The sequence below is a fragment of the Octopus sinensis genome, linkage group LG6 (genome assembly GCF_006345805.1).
Source record: "Octopus sinensis linkage group LG6, ASM634580v1, whole genome shotgun sequence".
In the NCBI taxonomy this organism is placed as follows: domain Eukaryota; kingdom Metazoa; phylum Mollusca; class Cephalopoda; order Octopoda; family Octopodidae; genus Octopus; species Octopus sinensis.
The window spans coordinates 106,743,515-106,756,705 of NC_043002.1; the positions used below are offsets into that span (position 1 = coordinate 106,743,515).

The window sequence follows — 13,191 nt, forward strand, 5'->3', positions numbered from 1 at the left end:
CCCTCTCTCTCTTTCTGTCCTCTCTTTCCTCTCTCTCTGTCCTCTCTCTCTGTCCCCTCTCTCTCTTTCTGTCCTCTCTCTCTCTGTCCTCTCTTCTCTCTCTCTTTCCTCTCTCTCTCTGTCCTCTCTCTCTCCTCTCTCTCTCTTTCTGTCATCTCTACCTGTCCTCTCTCTCTCTCTCTGTCCTCTCTCTCTCTCTCTGTCCTCTCTCTTTCTGTCATCTCTGTCTGTCCTCTCTCTCTCTCTCTCTCTCTCTTTCTGTCATCTCTGTCTGTCCTCTCTCTCTCTCTCTCTCTCTCTCTGTCATCTCTCTCTGTCCCCTCTCTCTCTCTCACACAGATCCCGTTCATAACTTCCAGTTCTGTAATCACAGACCTTGTGCTCCCTTTATAATACCTTGTCGTTGTAACAGCTCCCTTTTATATCTCTCTTTTGCAGATCCTGCACCAATCATGTGTTTCGAGAAGCTCTATATATGGTTACGCTTTGTGGAACGGAACATAGTCTACCCAGTTGTCTTTCTTTGTGCCTTAACACTGTCTGCGCCTCTTTTAGTGAAGAAGTTTGGACTCTAGTAAGTGACGGTTGTTGTTGTTTTTAGGATGTAAAATGTGTTGCAGCTGAAGACCAGGTACCTGATTGCATTTGGTTGGAGGTTCTAGGTGCGGGCATGGCTCTGGGGTTAACAAATTTGCTTTCCAAGCACATGAATTCAGGTTCAATCCCTTGCATGGCATCTGGAATAAGTATCTTCTACTATAGCCTCAGACTGACCAAAGCTTTGAGGGTGGATTTGGTAGATGGAAACTAAAAGAAGCCTGTCGTGTGTGTGTGAGTATGTATGTTTATACATATATATATATATATATATATATATATATATAATGTTCTTTTACTTGTTTCAGTCATTTGACTGCGGCCATGCTGGAGCACCGCCTTTAGTCGAGCAAATTGATCCCCAGAGCTTATTCTTTGTAAGCCCAGTACTTATTGTATTGGTCACTTGGTCGGTTGTCAAGTGATGGTGAGGGTACAAACACAGAGACACAAACATATACACAAGCATATATATACGACGGCTTCTCTCAGTTTCCGTCTACCAAATCCATTCACATGACTTTGGTTTGCCTGAGGCTATAGTAGAAGACTCTAGCCCAAAGTGCCACGCAGTGGGACTGAACCCAGGACTATGTGGTTGGTAAGCAAACTATTTACCACACAGCCACTCCTGCACCTATCTATCTATCTATATATATATATATATGAGTCGTATGTTTGTGGCGTTAGGAAGGGCATCCAGCTGTAGAAACATTGCCAGATAAGACTGGAGCCTGGTGCAGCCTTCTGGCTTCCCAGATCCCCGGTCGAACCGTCCAACCCATGCTAGCATGGAGAACGGACGTTAAACGATGATGATGATGATGATATATAGAGATAGATATAAAATCATTGTTTAATGTCCACCTTCCATGCTGGCATAGGTGGGATGGTTTGCTGAGAGCCAGCCAGGCAGAAGCCTGTACCAGACTTCTGTAACTCTTTTGGCAGGATTTTTACTGATGGATGCCCTTTTTAACACCAACCATTCAGCAGAGTGGATTTAGTGCTTTTTACGTGGCACAAGCACAGGGGAGGTCACCTTTGGCAAGGTTTTTATAGCTGGATGCCCTTCCAAACACCAACCACTTTACAATGTGGACTGGGTGCTTTTAAGTGGCACCTGCACTGACAGGGTCACCAAGTACTTGCAAGACAAAAAAAAACTCTTTTGAGAGGGAAGGGGGCATTGGATCTTGTGTCAGGTGATGAAAGGGTATAGTGAGACAGAGAGACAGAAACAAGTTGCTGTAGAGGAGGTAGAAGGTAGAGGATAATAGAGAAGTTAAAGCTAGCCCAGTTGCTTTATATTATTACTATTATTTAAGTTCACATCAGCCCTGATTAAATAGACCTTTGATCAAAGGCATCCCAGTCATGACCAACCTGTCTTTTTGTACAACTAGGACCATATTATTCCTTGTGTCTTTTATTTAAGACACTAAGCTCAGCAGGATATAATTTAAAGGATTTTGGCTGCTAATTCTAGCAGATTAATTGACCTTTTAGGGGATCCTTGGTTAGCTATTTGTATTTTGTAATATTGTATGTTTGAACCTTATTGCATGAACAGCATGAGAAAAATGAATGTAAAATTGAATGAATAAATATGTAGGCATGTGTGTGTGTGTGTGTGTGTGTGCATGAATGTTAACATTCTGTGTTGTTGCTTTGTTAATGTCTGTGAAATGGTGATGAAATTGCAATCAATGGTTGATCTGCACTTTTGAAGCCCAGTGAAATAAACAGATTCCTTATTTGTAAAAGGATGTAAGAGTTGGTGATAGAAACGGGCTGAAGCAGTTGAGTGGTGCCTAGGTTAGAATGAGAAAATAGATGTAAAAATGAACGAATAAGTGACATTTAGAAGGGCATCGTTATTGTTAAGGAGAGGCACCCAGTCATAAGCAGACACTGGGACACAATTCACTTCTTGGACCCTGTCAAACTGTCCACGATTCATATTGGCATGAGACATGGATGTTAAATGAGGATGATGATGATGATCATCATCATTGTTTAATGTCCGTTTTCCGCGCTAGCATGTGTTGGACGGTTCGACCGGGGTCTGGGAAGCCAGGGGCTGCACCAGGCTCCAGTCTGATCTGGCAGTGTTTCTACAGCTGGATGCCCTTCCTAACACCAACCACTCCGCGAGTGTAGTGGGTGCTTTTTACATGCCACCGGCACAGGTGCCAGGGGAGTCTGGCATTGGCCACGATCAGTTGGTGCTTTTAACGTGCCACCGGCATGGAAGCCAGTCAAGGCAGCGCTGGTATCGGCCACGTTCGGATGGTGCTTTTTATGTGCCACCGGCACAAAAGCCACTCGAGGCGGTGCTGGCATCGGCCACGTTCGGATGGTGCTTTTTATGTGCCACTGGCACGGAAGCCAGTCAAGGCGGCGCTGGCATCGGCCATGTTCGGATGGTGCTTTTTATGTGCCACCGGCACAGAAGCCAGTCAAGGCAGTGCTGGTATCGGCCACATTCGGATGGTGCTTTTTATGTGCCACTGGCACAAAAGCCAGTCAAGGCAGTGCTGGCATCAGCCACGTTCGGATGGTGCTTTTTATGTCCCACCGGCACGGAAGCCAGTCAAGGTGGCGCTGGCATCGGCCACGTTCGGATGGTGCTTTTTATGTGCTACCGGCACAGAAGCCAGTCGAGGCGATCATAATGGATATTTGTCTTTTTTACTGTGTTTTCATGAGTTGTATGTTTGTTTCATTCTGTTAGACGCAGCAGCATTGATGTGCATCCAAACAATGCCTTAATATGCAATGTTTTCAATATTTCCAGTTTTGGTTCTGTGATTGTGGTGGTGTGTGGCCTGAAACTGCTAAGATTTGCTTTCTCCGACACACTCAAGCAGCATATGATCTTGGCATTCACCGTTCTCTTCTTCAAATATGACTACAAGGCAGCCTCAGAGACATTCCTTTTGGACTACTTCGTCATATCAATCCTGTTTTGTAAGGTAGGTGCCCCCTCCTCTCTCTCTCTTTCTAATTGTTTAGTAATTGCGGAACAGCATTATTGGTTTTTTCTTAAAAATTGCTGTCCTGATAGAAATGCTTAATCAGTGAACTACTGAGTACTGTTGCATGTGTGTGTGTGTGTGCATGCGCATATGTATATGCGTGTGTGTGTGTGTGTATAGGCAGACAGTTCGCTTCAGAACCATGTAGTTAGGGTTCAGTCCCACTGTGTGGATGATGTTGGCTGATGTCATCTACTACAGCTGCGAGTTGACCCAAGTAGCTTGCGAGTGAAAATGAAATAGGGCAGTGGAAACTGGAAAAAAGCCCATTGTTTGTATATGTGTATGTATGTATGTATGTGTGTGTTTGTGCATTTTTTTGCAAGGACCTTGCTCATCACCATTTGAGTGAAGTTGTGGCAATGTTGACATTTCTTGTTCACATTGGGATCAATCAATCTATATAAAATCTCTCACCTGTTTTCAGGTGAGGGTTGCCTATAGCAGTGCTCCTCAAAGTGGTGGTCCACAGACTGGCACCAGTCTACAAGCCATCAGCTGCTGGTACGCTGCGAGTTTCCAGAAAACAAAAAACATTATCATATTCTATTATTTATAATATTCTATTATTTGTCTACAAAATAAATATACAATAAAAAAAAATTGTCAACTTTAATTATATTCATTATATATATTGTTTCTGGTATAAATTAATATTATCATATTCTATTATTTATAATATTCTATTATTTGTCTACAAAATAAATATACAATAAAAAAAAATTGTCAACTTTAATTATATTCATTATATATATTGTTTCTGGTATAAATTAATATTACTAAGAAATATTACTGGCCTTTGGCAATTTAGAAAAAAAAAAAAAATGCCAGTATGCCACATCCGATAGTTTTAGAAACACTGTCCTACAGGAAGGGTTTAATATCCTAACTCAAAGTGAATTTCTGTCTAAGCCTTGCTTGCGTGGGGAAAAGATGATAAACAAACAGAAGGACAAATATTATTGTTAATTATTATTAATGATGTTTTCTCTTGTTATTTCCAGTTCTGTGATCTGCTGCTGAAAGTGAAGTTCATTATAACCTACATTGCCCCTTGGCAAATCACCTGGGGTTCGGCATTCCATGCATTCGCTCAGCCATTCAGTGTACCACGTATCCTTTTTACTGTGCAGCGTCTGTTGCATTGGCACCTTTGCTACATTCAACCATTTTATACCCACCTTACACTAACAATACCACAGCGTCAACCACCTTGGACCTGGGCCCTTGAGTCTAACGTTACCCTCTACTTGGGCTCCTGAGCATAAAAATAGTTGCGTAGGCACAGCGTGGCTGTGTGGTCAAAAGCTTCCTTCCTAACCACATGGTTCCAGGTTCAGTTCCACTGCATGGTACCTTGGGTATGTGTCTTCTACTACAGCCTCAGGCCGACCAAACATGAATCTTTGTAGAATCAACCAATGTTATTTATAGTCACCATCAACAGCAAAAACATCCAGCTGTAGAGTACTGTTTCAGTAGGTCTTGTCCAACCCATGCCAGCATGGAAAATCGGAACAAAGCAATGATGTATATATATGTATGTGGGTAATTGTTCTATGATTGTTTTGGTTATATTTTCCTGACAGAAATCTTCAGATTCTGCCATGCTGTTTGTCCAAGCAGCCATATCTGCCATCTTCTCAACACCTCTCAATCCATTCCTTGGTAGTGCCATATTCATCACATCTTACATACGACCTGTCAAGTTTTGGGAACGAGATTACAAGTAAGTAGCAGTGGTGGAGAAGGAAGAGGAGGAGGAGGCAGCTGTGTGGTTGGAGAGAGTGAGGCTGGGGAGCGAATGTTGTGGAGAGAGGGGAGTGGAGGAGAGTGTGTGGGGCAAAAGTGAAAGTAACTGATATGAGAGAGAGAGAGAGGTGAAAAGGAAGAGTATGATGAAGAGATTGCGGTGGTGAGGAGAGAGAGAGAGAGAGAATAAGAGGTAAGAAAGTGTGCGTGTGCATATATATATATATATATATATACATATATATATATATATATAATATATATATATATATTATATATATATATATATATAGTAGAAATATGTTACGAAAAGAAAATATAAAATACACGTGGAAATGTAAGGGTAAAATATGAAAAATCAACGAAAATGCGCATTGCAAATAGAAAAAGGCTATTTATGACAGGTAACGACAAATATATACATTTAGATTGACTGAGGTAGTAATACGAGTCATAAAGGCCATTATTATGAGATGATTATAAGATGATAATAAAGTAAGAGAGCAAAACGGACCATGGTTTACGCAAAGCTATTCATCATATATATATATATATATATATATATATATATATTAATGACTTGTAAGGACATGGGACTTTGTTATGCAACAATGATATTCTATAAAGTATATTAAATGTTTTTATAAGTCAATACAGTGTTCTGCTGTGTTAGCAGTGCTCTTAAATCACTTGTTAAGGTCATCTCTACAGAAATTATAGCCAGCACTGATTTTTGTTAGTGGACGTTAAACGATGATGATATTTCATGGAAAATGGATAATAGACGTATATGCCATATTCTGGGAGTTTTGCTCCTTCACCAGCACCCATATAAAACCCATTAATCATCTACAAACTCGTTGCTTAAATAGCCACTACATATAACAGTGTAACATTATTGGGTATACCAATTTACACATTGCTATTTAAGAACCTGTTCGATACCAACCTGGCTGAAACCGCATCTGGGCTCTGTAGTACAAATATCTTGTTTTTGTAAGTTTTCAATTAAAATCTTCTACCAAACCTTAGTCATAATTTACGTTCCTAACACTAGTTGAATGATAACCAAGTTATTTTACTAAATTCTTTGTTATATTTAAAATCAATTGAAAGAAACACAGAGCATCTCAACAGAAATATGGTAACAAAAGGGTTAAAATATATAATAGACAAACAATTCTTAACCCTTTCGATACCAACCTGGCTGAAACCACCTCTGGCTCTGTAGTAGAAATGTCTTGTTTTCATAAGTTCTGAATTAAAATCTTCTACCAAACCTTAGTCATAATTTATGTTCCTAATACTCGCTTAATGATAACCAAGTTATTTTACTAAATTCTTTGTTATATTTAAAATCAATTGAAAGAAACACAGAGCATCTCAACAGAAATATGGTAACAAAAGGGTTAAAATATATAATTGACAAACAATTCTTAACCCTTTCGATACCAACCTGGCTGAAACCACCTCTGGCTCTGTAGTAGAAATGTCTTGTTTTCATAAGTTCTGAATTAAAATCTTCTACCAAACCTTAGTCATAATTTATGTTCCTAACACTCGCTTAATGATAACCAAGTTATTTTACTAAATTCTTTGTTATATTTAAAATTAATTGAAAGAAACACAGAGCATCTCAACAGAACTATGGTAATAAAAGGGATAATGGGTTGGATGGGTGCAGATGGAGCAAAAATTTTCTGAAATATAGCATATATGCTCATTACCCATTTTTCATCTTTGATCTCCTTGTTTGTTTACATCTGGTGTCTTGGATATGAAACATTGTAACCAAATCAATGCTGACTATAATTTCTATGGAAAATCTGTAGAGATGACCTTAACATGACATGTGTGTATGTATATATATATATATATATATATATATACACTGTAAAAGCCCTTGTAATTTGTGCACCTGTGTAACTTATGCAGGTGATTTACAGGATAAAATTTGTTAAAAACAAAAAGCTTCTACTTATGTAAAATTCGTACCTAAAAGTTTTGAGAATTGCCGATATAGCCAGGGGAAAAAGGTTTTCAATTTAGTTGTATTTAGCATAATTTTACTTACTTCTGATTAGATTTTATTAACTTTTCATTAAATACAAATAATTTCTGTTTAACAGGTATCACATTCAAAGCTATTAAATTACAATCTGTTTGTGTTGTTTATAATAAACTTTATTTTACGTTTCTTGCCCATAAGAGATTATGTCCGATCTTTAGCATACTGCTGTATGTCTTTTCAAATCACAGGAAAAGTTGTTGACGAGAATTACCAACAAAAACAAAGATGATAAATATGCACAAGTGTTGCAAATTAAGTTTAATTACCAAGAAACATCAGCTTGGATGACACTTTACTCAACCGACAGAGGAAAGTGACTGATCAAGTTGATTATGTAAACAGAATTCTTTTCTGCCTATTCTTGTCAGAACCTTTGATACAGAGTATCGAAATTTTAATCCCTTTCACACTTATAAAATGTCAAGCAAACTTTAAAATTTGTCATTACCATTATTGTCAGTATGGGGAGAACTTATGAATTGTTTACTGTGAAGGAAAAATTAAATATATGCTCTATTGTGATAGGTAGAAACTCCAAACAATGTAAAATATGGTCCAGACCGTGTTTACTAGCATGAATGTCAGACTTCAAAAAATAGTTAACCATTTAATGGTTTTAGTAAATTTATACAGAAAAAGTAAGCATTATACCATCCAGCATAAATAAAAGTCAACTTCATTATGCATATTTAAGCCATTATTTTTTCTGTAAAAACCTTTTCTAACATTAAATAAATCAATTTACGGTACGAATTTTAATGTTTTTTATGTCTTTTAGCAACAAAAAAAATTTCAAAACAAATTCTAGAAACAATCTGCTCATGTACTTTACGCACCCCTAAAGTTTATTTTTAGTTTTGTGAAAAAAAGTGCGTAAATTACATGAGTTTTTATGGTATATGCGTGTATGTGTGAGGGAATGAATTTGAGATGAGTTGTGAATTGAAAGGTGGCAGGGAATGTTTCTATTCATCAAGTCTGTGCTTTTTATGTTTCTTTACAATTCTCAAAGAAATATCAAAACAATTTGTCACCCAACAAAAATTTTGATTCTGTACAATTTTAAAAAAAATTCCAAATATCTTTACTCTGGTTCACTACTATCAGATAAGACTCTCCACTCTACATTATTGAACTAGACTCTCCATTCCACTTAACCAAGGTTCTTCATTCTCTCATGTTAGACATGACTTTTCATTCCATCTTTTTCAGACAAGACTCTCCCACTTTATTCTGTTAAACAAGACTTTTATATAAACCATACCCAAACTGCTACAAGACACTCATCTAATGCCAGCCATTCTTCTCTATTTCAGCACCAAAAGAGTTGACCATAGCAATACATGTTTAGCGTCTCAACTGGAGCGCAATCCAGGTCAGTTCTATGTTCTACTTGACATCTGTGATGATGATGATATTATTATTATTATTATCATTATTGCTGCTGCTACTATTACTAATACTGCTACTCGTGATCGTTAGAGTTTCCTCCCTTGCACTCTGACCCCTTTGTCCATACAAGCAAACTTTAAGCAGTGTCAAATCCATCATTCATGGAGGGTGGATAGTTTAAAGGCCACTGGGTATGATTTAGAGTAAATCTGGCTGCTGTTTCTAACAGTTCGAATGACCTCATATGAGGTCCCTTGATAGTTGTTACTGCTGTTGTTGTTGTTATTGCTGTTGTTGTTTTCCTATCACTTCACCATCTCTATCTAATTCCTTTCTCTTTCTTTCTCTCTCCTCCCACTCCCATTTTCCTCCACCTCTCACTTCGGCCCAGGTGCAGATGACAACAACTTGAATTCCATTTTCTACGAGCACTTGACCCGCTCACTGCAGCACAGCCTCTGTGGTGATGTGATGATGGGTCGGTGGGGGAACTATTGCCAGGGAGATTGTTTCATCATGGCATCTGATTATCTCAATGCTTTGGTACACATCATTGAAACTGGCAATGGACTGGTCACATTTCAACTGAGAGGACTTGAATTCCGAGGTAAGTGCCACTTTACTCTTCACTTTAGATGTTTATGTTGTTGTGATTGTTATAGAGATTGACGAGCCCCATACAGCCATTGGGTCATGGCAAACTGCGTTGTTTAAGAACCATGGGGCCATCAACCAATTGTTGCTGAGACCATCTGAGCGTGATCATTGCCAGAGTGGCTATCTGGCCTCCGTGCCAGTGGCACGTAAAAGACACCATTCGAGTGTGATCGTTACCAATGTCGCCTTACTGGCACCTGTGCCGGTGGCATGTGTAAAAGATTCAAGCGAGGTCATTGCCAGTACCGCCTGACTGGCCCCATGCCAGTGGCACATAAAAGCACCCTCTACACACTCAGAGTGGTTGGCATTAGGAAGGGTATCCAGCTGTAGAAATTCTGCCAGATCAAGATTGGAGCCTGATGCAGCCATCTGTTTCGCCAGCCTTCAGTCAAAATCGTCCAACCCATGCTAGCATGGAAAGCGGACGTTAAACGAATGATGATGAAACTCTCTATTTAGACACTAGTCTTCATCATCATCATCATCATCATCTAACGTCCATGTTCCAACCACAACTATTCCAATTTCTTTTTTTTTTTTTGTCTAGGGTGTAGCCTTCTGGCTCACCAGTCCTCGGTCAAACCATCCGACCATGCCAGCATGGAAAGTGGACGTTAAATGACGATGATGATGATGACAATTCATTTTCAGCTACAGCATCTGATGTATCTTTGTTACCCATTGTTAAGATGGAACAGTGTGCTTTGGAAGAAATTTGGCTGCTATTTCTATTAGAGTTAGAGAAGACATAGATGCTGTGTTATGTGTAAAACCCTAGATATATATTTATAAGTGTCCCCTGACAGAGAAGAGGTCAGTCATATACTAATGTGTCCCCACTTGGACCTGCTTCTGTCCTCTGTTCTGTGTGTGTGTGTGTGTTTATATACATGTTCATACTCTGATGTATGAACATGTATCATCTAAATTTTGGGTGTACAAATCTCGTAGCATAAACAGCTGTATGCCAATGTATGTCATTATGAACTCCTGGTTTTTTATGTCATTTATTTATTTATTAATGTGTGTGTGTCTGATGTGCATGAGCCTCTGTCTGTGTGTGTTGTGCGTGAGCATGTGTGTTGTGCATGAGCCTGTGTGTGCGTGAGCCTGTGTGTGGGCCTCTGTGCGTGTGTGCTGTGTGTGTGTTGTGCATGAACCTGTGTGTTATGTGTGGGCCTCTGTGCATGTGTGCTGTGTCTGTGCATGTGTGTTGTGCGTGGGCTTGTGTGTGTGCGTGGGCCTGTGTGTGTGCTTGTGTGTGTAATGCCTTGCCCAATGGACTGACATAATCTCAGATATGTCCTTAAATTTATCTCCTGAAACAAAATACATTATTATTGTTCCCTCCATATCTCCCTTTTCTTCTCCTTTGTTCCCACATACAGACCCTTCGTATGGTTTTGTGTTAGGTTGGGTGTAGGTTGAAATCAACACCAAAATTTAGTAGTTGTAATTATGCTTATTATTTACTCCCCTCCAGGGACCCATTGTAATTACTGTGTTCTATTTATTCCCCTCCAGGGACCTACTGCCAACAGAGAGAAGTGGAAGCTATTACAGAAGAAGTCAACAACGACGAAGGTAAAATTGTGTTTGTGTCACCACATACTGTCTAGGTTTGTATGGCACACTGTGACACCTCACTGCATCTAGGTCACTGCTGTGTGTATACAGCATGCTGTGACACCACTCCAAGTTACTGCTGTATGCGTGTGGCACACTGTGTATATCATATAGTATTTTGAATCACAACTGTGTGTAAATGGCACATTTGTGACTCTCCACACTTTGTATCACTACTCTATGCATAGTACACAGTGGCACGACTATGCATGGCACATAGTAACAACTCTCTGTCGGAGTCACAATTATGTTGTGTATACAGCACACAGTGTGCCAGTGGCACAGTGATATCTATGAGCTTATGGCACTTAGTGACACGTGAGTCACTCACCTGCTTCGTGTGTAGCACAACATGATGTATTTGAACCATTTCTGTATGTGACACCGTCACACTTCACTACTACCACCACCACTACGTATCAAACCACATCATACTGTCACTACTACCACACTGCGCTTCCACACCACATCATCTTCGACAACACAGCCACCACCACCACCATCCAATCATCATCCCTGCTCCTCAGTCTCACGCAACACAACTCACTGATCACCACACCACACATTCTACTCCACAACCACTACCATTACTACTACTACCACCACCACCACTACTACTACTACCACCACCACCACCACGACTACTACTACCACCACCACTACTACTACCACCACCACCACTACTATTACTACTACCGCCACCACGACTACTACTACCACCACCACCACAACCACTACTACTACTACCACCACCACGACTACTACCACCGCCACCACTACTACTACCATCACGACTACTACTACTACCAGCACCACCACAACCTCCACCACCACCACTACTACTACTACTATTACATCACTGTCATGTCTCTGTTTTGTTCTGTAGGTTTCTGTTGCTGTGAGCTTGGTCATCTTCCTCACCTTTTGTCCCTCAATGCAGCATTTAACCAACGTTGGTTGGCCTGGGAGGTGATGGTCACTAACTACATATTAGAAGGATACAGTATTAGTGACAACAGTGCGGCCACCATGCTGCAGGTGTTTGACCTACGGAAACTACTAATCAACTATTATATCAAGGTAAGTGTTGCAGTATATATGGGGGGGTCACATTATTAACTATTATTGTGGCACGGGTTATAGTGTAGTGTAGCAGTCACTAGGGTATAGTAATTGCAAGTGTGGTAGTATAGCAGTTACTTTATTGATTGTTGTAGTGGCATGGGTTCTAGTGTACTGGTCATTCACTGTGGTAATGGGTGTTGTAGTATAATGGCCACTGGGCTGTTGTAGTGGTTGTTGTATAGTAGTCACTGTACTGTTGTAGTAGTCAGTGTCATAGTATAGTGTTTACTGAGTAGTATTTGTGGTTTATTATGGGGTTGTATTACCATGGCCTTTGCAGGTTGAGCAAATGTGACCCTTTATATCCATTTTCCCTGACAACCCCTACATCTACTGTCCCCTCCCTCCAGGACCGCTCCTTGTAGCTGTAGCCTCTGAACCCCCTCCCATAGTCCTTGACTTCATACACTAACCAGCGCCATCTATGTTTTCTATTTCAGAGTATCATATACTACACAGTACGTTCCCCTTGCCTCGATCAGTGGAGCCAGAATGAAGAGCTACGGGTGGCCCTAGCGCCACTCCAATGTAACGACTATGTTGACCTTGACCCCACCTTCAATGCTCATGTTGATGATGATTATGATAGCCGGCTATTAGGGATCACAAGAAACAGTTTCTGTAACGTCTACTTCAGTTGGATACAGTTCTGTGCTGCACGCAGGGAGAAGGTAACCCCCGTCTTTGTTTCTCTGTCTCTCACTGATTCAACCCTTTCTATGAAGATGTATGTATGTTTATAGTGTGCTGATTACCCGGCTGCAGAAGTGTAGTGACACTATTTGGTGCTTTTGTAGGAGACAATACTGTTATGCTTTCAATAAAACTTGTCTGACTTATGCAAGTATGGAAAGATGGACTTTAAAACTATAATGATGATGATGATGATGATGATGATCATCATCATCATCGTTTAACGTCCGTTTT

At 40.0% G+C, this 13,191-nt stretch overlaps 1 protein-coding gene across 8 annotated transcripts in view; it reads left to right on the forward strand.

The window, feature by feature from the left end:
• The window catches only part of LOC115213412 (pecanex-like protein 1), a 113,285-nt gene that overhangs the window by 88,841 nt on the left and 11,253 nt on the right, over positions 1-13,191 (forward strand). For 7 of the 8 annotated variants that reach the window (XM_029782365.2, XM_029782368.2, XM_029782366.2 and 4 more), the window contains 9 exons: positions 439-574; positions 3,398-3,575; positions 4,643-4,751; positions 5,238-5,367; positions 8,778-8,836; positions 9,245-9,460; positions 11,038-11,097; positions 12,026-12,219; positions 12,705-12,935. In XM_029782365.2, the coding sequence (XP_029638225.1) occupies positions 439-574; positions 3,398-3,575; positions 4,643-4,751; positions 5,238-5,367; positions 8,778-8,836; positions 9,245-9,460; positions 11,038-11,097; positions 12,026-12,219; positions 12,705-12,935 (1,313 nt within the window). The remainder of the gene's footprint in view (positions 1-438; positions 575-3,397; positions 3,576-4,642; positions 4,752-5,237; positions 5,368-8,777; positions 8,837-9,244; positions 9,461-11,037; positions 11,098-12,025; positions 12,220-12,704; positions 12,936-13,191) is intronic. The other variant, XM_029782367.2, reaches the window with a different exon arrangement.